The 7,847-nt window shown below is 36.5% G+C and overlaps 1 protein-coding gene across 1 annotated transcript in view; it reads right to left on the bottom strand.

Moving 5' to 3' along the window:
* Window positions 1-1,521: 1,521 nt before the first annotated feature.
* The window catches only part of MSH2 (mutS homolog 2), a 90,268-nt gene continuing 83,942 nt past the window's right edge, over window positions 1,522-7,847 (bottom strand). Inside the window, exons 13-16 of the mRNA XM_055540026.1 lie at window positions 7,074-7,278; window positions 5,575-5,822; window positions 3,796-3,971; window positions 1,522-1,972 (exon numbers count right to left, since the gene is read on the bottom strand). Of these exons, the coding sequence (XP_055396001.1) occupies window positions 1,802-1,972; window positions 3,796-3,971; window positions 5,575-5,822; window positions 7,074-7,278 (800 nt within the window). The 3' untranslated portion in view covers window positions 1,522-1,801. The remainder of the gene's footprint in view (window positions 1,973-3,795; window positions 3,972-5,574; window positions 5,823-7,073; window positions 7,279-7,847) is intronic.

The raw sequence follows: 7,847 nt of genomic DNA, 5'->3' as shown, positions 1-7,847 counted from the left end.
AGACATGTTTTTCTTAGATATATACCTAGAAATGGAAATCCTGGGTCATCTGGTAACTTTTAACTGTTAGAGGAAAAATTGTTTTCCAAAAGTGACTACACCATTTTACCCTTTCCCAGCAGTGCAGGAGAGTTCCAATCTCCCCACATCCTCATCAACACTGTTTGTCTGGCTTGATTTTAGCTCTCCTAGTGGTAGCACGACTAAGCGACTTCACTTTCACTTTTCACTTTCATGCATTGGAGAAGGAAATGGCAACCCACTCCAGTGTTCTTGCCTGGAGAATCCCAGGGAAGGGGGAGCCTGGTGGGCTGCCGTCTATGGGGTCGCACAGAGTCAGACACGACTGAAGTGACTTAGAAGCAGCAGTGGTAGCTGACTGGTTTTAGTGTGTACTTCCCTGATAACATTTTGCATCTTTTCATGTGCTTATTGGCCATTTGCATATCTTCCTTGGAAAATTATCTATTCAGACCTTTGCCTTTTAGCTGGGCTGTCTTTTTGTTAATGGGAGGTATTGAGTCATGTCTGTTTAGTGATTTTTATAGTTCTTTATATACTCCGGATACAAATTCTTTGATATTTTATGTGGTACCAATATGTTCTCCATTATGGATCTACAGCTGACCCTTGAACAACACTGATTTGAACTGTGTGGGTCTGTTTATACTTGGATTTTTTTCAATACGTACTGCAATACCATATGAAACACAGTTGGCTGAACCTATGGAGGCACAACTGTGGATATGGAGGGATTGTAAAGTCTTATGTGGATTTTCAACTGCATGGGGGGGGGTGGTCACTGTCTCTAACCCTCACGTTGTTTTTTCACTTTGCGGTATCTTTTAATGAAAATAATTTCCCAATTTCAATATAGCTAAGTGTGTCAAACTTAAGACGGTATTTGACTTAAGAAATCCTTTGCAAAGCCATTTTCATATTTCCCAAATAGTCAAAAAAATATTTCCCTATATCATTTTCAATAGAACTACAACATAAAAAACTTGGTAGTGCTGCTATATACATTTAAGTAGAAAATTCACTGGAGTTGATTTTTATATATGATATGGAATACAGATCCAATTTCATTTTGTTCCCGTATGAATACCCTATCATCATCCTATCACCTTTTATTAAAAAGGCTGTCCTTCCTGCATTCAGCAGGACCAGCCATTAGACTCTTATTAACCTCTCCATTAAATCAGGGTTCAATCTGAAAGAGTTTTTAAATCCAGGTTTCTAAGTCTCATCACAGACTGGGGGTGGGAGAATGCCAGATGGGATGGAGGATCACACCAGGACTCTGGATTTCTAAGTTCCTTAGCTAATGTGCAAGCAGCCAACCTGGCTCCTACCAACAGATGGACACTGCGGAACCCCTGGAAATGAGTCCCATGAGTTCCTTCCAGCTTTAAGATCCCTTACTTTCTTACAAGTCTCTAGGCTACTTGTTTCTTACCATTCAAGAATATGGAAAAATGTGTAAAAGTCTTATTACAAAGAAATACAACACATATCAAATTCTAAAAACTAATACATGATTTTATTTATAATATTCAACATATCGCCTACTATTGCCCATGTCCATTTAGGTATTCCTCAGTTACAGCTTTCATTTTTCAAAATAAAGATTTTTGAAAATATACTCAGGGAGCACAAAGTATACTAAATATTTTACTAATTTGATACCCCATGGGCATCAATTGCCAACAGTATGGAAAAGGGGGTAATATAAAACAATACAAAAGCGTTACAAACAACAGCTTATCAATATTATCTTCAATCCATTAGCAGAATTTACTCACGCAGTTACCTTTATTCGGGAAATGATTTCATTTACAAAACTATTATTCTTTGCGATCACCTCAGCTTTTAGCTGTTTTAACTTTCTTGTGATGCTTTCTTCTGACATTTCAGTAAAGGGCACTTGCTTTACCTTGGATAGAAACTCTTGAATAATTTTTTCACCTTGCTGAAAAAAACACGTGAACATTTCATTAGTCTTTTAAAAATGACTTTTCTAAAAGTCACATTAAATAGTAATGACTTGTTTCATTACAATTTCAATCTAAACATACCACCCAATATTTAAACATTCTTTAAAGTGCACACCATTTAGAATTTATAGCAAAGCCCTCAGTTGACTATTTCTTCATAGCAAGTTATTAAAAGGATATTTTCAGCTGCTAATGACAAAGCGGCTGAATATTTTAGTAGTTTCCAAATCCCTCAGTTTTGTAATTGATACTTAACTTAGCCTTCTGGGGAAAAAAAGAACTCAAGGTTTACGAATACTGTGAGGCATAAACAGTCACTGAAATTTTAGTAATCATACACATACACACGGGATGTTTCTTCTGTATTTTACTGCCTAGTTATTGCCGTTCTAAAGAACATGGTTGTTACTTGCTGTGTGAACCATGGGGAAATTCCTTAACACATATTCCTCATCCATAAAATAGGGACAATAATATTATGAGCAACACAGGGCTGCTGTGAGAATTAGAGTTAGTATGTGCACAGTGCTAAGAACAGTGCCTGGCAAAAGGTATAATGTTCATCACTACGTTTGAAACCGAACTAAAGTCCGCTACCAGGGAGCCAGTTGGCCATATATACCTTAAAGGTGAAAGGCAGATAACCCAAATGAGAAGATAAAGAACTACATCTCTGTTAAATAACCAGTGCCTTTCCCCCCAATAGAGTAAAATCTAGACTGAGTAACATTGATAATTCTATGTTATATGTCTCCCTTAAGAATTTTTTAAAAATTCATTTTAAGTAACGTTATCAAAAGTACATGATTTCTGTTCTAATTGGAACCAATTACATAAAGGAGTCTACCTAATCCTGGATCGTGGATAGCTGTGGTGCTGATGATACTAAGACCATTTCACATCCAGAATGGCAATCTTCCCTAGGTAAAACTATTAACAAGTTATAATACATTTCTCCTGCTTGTACAGACACAACAGATAAAATCTTCAAAAACCATACACATCATCTGTTATTGTAACATCCAGCCAAATAAGAACAAAAATTTCACTGGGTAAAAGCTAACAATGTGCCAAGAAGTTGTCACAATGCATTATCACAGTAAATGCTGCCAGAAGTAAACTAAGATTCTTTTGTTATTATGGAAAACTATGAATAATAATCCTTTAATTTTTTAAAAATACACCGGGAAAATAAATGCTTATACCTTTCTGTGTGAACACCTCAACTTCACCCACCACTCAGAAGGTCCAACTTAAGATCCACTTCTCCCACAAGAACTGAAAAGCCTGCCCACAGACAGCTTTCCTGAGTAAACACCTGTCACATTCTCTATGACATGTTCACTATTACTACGTCCCCAACTAGTTTCTTAACAACTGGAGGGCAGGAGCTGTGTTTATTTATCATCTTTTTTTTTTTTTTTTTTAAACTTTACATAATTGTATTAGTTTTGCCGCATTATTTATCATCTTAACTAGTAAGCATTTGAGTAAATATGTAATTTAACTGGACTTGATCTATTTGTTTATAGGTAATCAAAGATGTGTGTGGACTTTTATAACTCCTCTGAATTACATATTTTAAACCTACACTAATATTCCTATCCTCCTCCTTTTGAAATCTGGTACTTGAAATGATATCTTTTGATTGTGCAGATATGTGTAGTGGTGAAACCAAAATGATACAGATGGATTAGTTGCCATGCAAAGAAATGTTAGTAGAAACCAATAATGAATGATCAATAATTAAATAGAATCATACAGGGGGAAAAATAACTACAAGAACAATCTGACAAACCTCTCTTTCCAGATAGCATCTCTTTGCTGCTGGTTCCATTTCATCACATTCCTGTGGTTTCCCAATATTCTGAAACTCCTCCAACTCCAAGGCTTTCTGTTTAGCACACTCTATTACATGCCTGGGAAAATTAGCAAGCTCAGCAACATGAATCCCAAAACTTTGATCACAGACACCTACAAGAAATTTGGGGAGTAGGAAGAGAGGGCAATGTATGTAAATGGAATTTATTTTTCTCACTGTGTCATCAGGAAACTTAATCTTGCATTTTTCAAATGCATTAGCCAAATGTTTCAGAGTAACTTAAAGAAATTTTAATTAAGCCTCCAATGAAAAGTGATTATGACTTGGCAGTACAGCACTATATTTTATCCTTGACAAATGTAGTAGGAAAAATTATAAAAACAGAGAAAAAAGGCTTGATTTGATAGATAATCCTCAAAGGTCTAGACAAATAACTGAATCTGAAGAAAGATTAATCAACACAATATCTCTGAGGTTTTCTTATTTCAAAAGGGAGGAACTAAAGTACTATGAAAAAAAAAAGAGAGATAAATATAAAGTGTCTCTAATTAGGAGCAACATTTAATTCAAAATATACTTCATATGACAATGAAATTTTTGACCCAAATGTAGACTAGTAAGTTTACCGACTAGGCATGTTATCTTCACCCCTGAGGGTAGAAAATAAACTGACTTAAGATATTCCTTCCAAATGTTTAGTATCAATGATGCTCACAGTGTTATCATAGAGCTCCCATTTTTGACTCAACTGTAAATTTTCTTTTGGCCTAGTAGACATCCCAAGCATTCTGGAGCTGGATATTTTACACATCTTAGAGAAACAAAAATAAAATGGAAGCAAGTGTTTGATAAACATCCACAGTGAAGGACAAACCTGTTCCTATCTTCACCTGATCTTTTTCAATATTTTGAACCCATTTCTTTATCACACAAACACTTTTTAAAACCCAAACCTCAACTTCATTCTATATGCCAGGTCTAACCAAGAGTATCTATATTCTCTATCAACAATAATGATGCAAATAGTAACTCAAAAGGATTCCTACAAACATAAGCAAAAAGAATTAAAAATAGTACCTCATTTATGTGCAACCAACAGATAACAGAAAAAACATGTTTGTGGAAAATAAAAAAGCTATCTAAAAAAGCTATTCTGATGTCTAATGAAATGTTTGAGCAATAAAAACTTTATAATATGTTAATCTCATCAATGCAGTCATCTGATTAGCTGCCAGACCCACTAACAACAAACTTTTCCGAAAGGTTGAAATACCAACAATTTAAGTTGTAACTACCAACAATTTCAAGATCTCTGGAAACCCCAACTTTAAGCTGTTTATATAAAAAGGAGTAGGAAATGGCAACCCACTCCAGCATTCTTGCCTGGGAAATCCCATGGAGAGAGGAGTCTGGCAGGCTACAGGCCATGGGGCTGTAAAAGTTGGACACAACTTAGTGATTAAACCACCACCACAGCTAATTTGACAAGAAAACATGGTGACCTGAGAGGTAGTATAATATCCCTGATGATGTTCAGAGTATAGATCATGCTTTTGGTGACTGTTTAAAATGAATGGTTCTATTATGAGACAGAAATGTAAATAACGTACCCATGTCCCTGTCCCTACACTGTAAAGAGGTAAACGTTTTACAGATCAAACATCAATAATTCACCCTACTGTAGAATAAGGCAATTACTATTGATTCCAAGGGTAGGAACACTGAATTTACTCTACACCAGTGGAATGTGCTCACCTTTCTTCACCTGATAAAGCATAGTTAAAGTCTCTTCAGTAGTTAGTGCTGTGACATGTAGATTATTAACAGTTGGTATCTGATTGGCCAAGGCTGTAAGTTCATGAAAATGGGTTGCAAACATGCAAAAAGCACCGATCTTTGTTGCAATGTATTCTGATATAGCCCACGCTAATCCAAATCCATCATAGGTAGAGGTTCCTCTTCCCAACTCATCTATGATTATTAAGGAATCTTTAGTTGCAGACCTGAAACACATAATTACATGAAAATTTCCCATGACGCAGCATGTGGTAACACAAGAAAAAAAAAAAGGCAATACAATGAGAAAGTGTGCCACAAACATTAACAGATTATAAAAGGAAACAAATGGTGAATAAGTATTTTTTAAATTACCAATCCCACTAGCTTATCTAAGAATTTCCAGATAAAGCATTTCTTGGCAATCAAATCAGTCAAGACTTAAAAAAATAACTACCAAAGAACATGGGACAAGGGTGTGGTGATACTCTCACATACACGGCTGACGGTCACATACATCTCTATGTGCCTGCTACAGCCCTGCCAACACCACTTACTGGCATTTTCTTTTCTCTTTAACCAAATGTAAGAAGGGGAACTTTACCAATTACTCTACAGAACGTCTGTACTGCTTTTATAATTCCCCACAAAGAATAATCAATACATAATTTATTAAGGATCTACTATATGCAGAGTACTTCAGAAGACTCCAAGAAACAGAAGGCATAGCCTCCCTGTCTACAAGGAAGCACCTAAAAATAAAATAAAGACAAGAGATCTCATAACCTCTAAAATAAAAAGCTAATAAATTACAAGCATGTCATAGAGTCTGAAGAAACACTTGTGACCTTAGGCACATGAGACAAAGAAAGTCATCAAAGAAGTAGAATTTCTGTTAAGGGCATGTAAAGACTAGAAAAGGACTTGGTAAACAGCAAGGAAGTGTGTTCAGGCAGTGTGAACAGTGTAAGCAAAAGCATGACAGTGGAGAGACTTATAAGGTGAACAACTACTAGAAACCTTAAGAAGACAACTTTAAAAATCAAAGATGGGCCTTCCCGGGCGGTCTAGAGGTTAAGACTGTGCTTCTACTGCAGGGGGCACAGGTTCAATCCTGGGCTGGGGAACAAAGATCCCGCATGCCACAGGGTATAACCAAAAAATAATAAAAGAAGCTTTCCACAACCATCACCCTTTTATAATATAAAGTGGGACTTCCCTGGTTGCCCAGCAGTAAGGAATCCACCTTGCAATGCAGGGGATGCAGGTTTGATCCCTCATATGGGAAGATTCCTCAAGCCACAGGGCAACTAAGACCCAACACAGAAAAATAAATAAACAAAGAGTTAAAAAAAAATATGACAACATAAAGTACATAAAGCTCACAGGAAAACTATTAAACTAAATAAAAGATTGTAAATGTATCAAAGGACAGAGACATCCATTTCTACTTTCAGGAGATTGGGAACTGTACTCACCTGAGAATAGAAGCAGTTTCTAACATTTCAGCCATAAATGTGGAGACTCCTTTCAACTGACTGTCACCAGCCCCTACCCGGGCCAAGATGCAGTCCACAATGGACACTTCTGCCCACTCACATGGCACAAAACACCCAATCTGGGCCATGAGAACTACCACCCCAGTCTGGCGAATATATGTTGATTTCCCTCCCATATTGGGACCTATAAAACAAATTATATCAATAAGCAAGATTATTAACTTATTTTCGCTAATAGTAATTGACTATTAGTCCCAAGTTGCACATTGATGACTCTCTTGTGATATAACATACGAAAAGCAGACCACAGGCTGCCCAAAGGCATGAACAAAGTTCCTGCCTTACACTAGTCCCTGAAACAATGCCATTTTCTGTTCAGACAAACCTATGCCGTGCCCTTCTTCAAAAGAACCCAAGAAAAATATATCTTACCTGTAATCTGACTATGGTCTAGGAAGACCATATAGGTAACTGCCCCACAGCTCACAAAGCTGCCTGGAGGATAACTTTATGACATTCAGGAAAGCAGTACTGGCCTAATTGATTAATTAACTAAACACTATTAATTCATTAATAATGGATCTAGTAGAGAATGAATCAGTGTGATCAAATCCTTCAAATCACGTAAACTCCACACTAAAACCCAAGGACATGACCCACTTTTGGAAAATGTGAAATTTACCAATTAATGGGTTAGACCATGGGTCCCCAACCTCCGGAAACTAATGCCTGATGATCTGAGGTGGAGCCGAT

Source organism: Bubalus kerabau, chromosome 11 (genome assembly GCF_029407905.1).
Source record: "Bubalus kerabau isolate K-KA32 ecotype Philippines breed swamp buffalo chromosome 11, PCC_UOA_SB_1v2, whole genome shotgun sequence".
In the NCBI taxonomy this organism is placed as follows: domain Eukaryota; kingdom Metazoa; phylum Chordata; class Mammalia; order Artiodactyla; family Bovidae; genus Bubalus; species Bubalus kerabau.
Note: the sequence above shows the minus strand (reverse complement) of the source record. Positions and strands in the feature narration are given on the sequence as shown.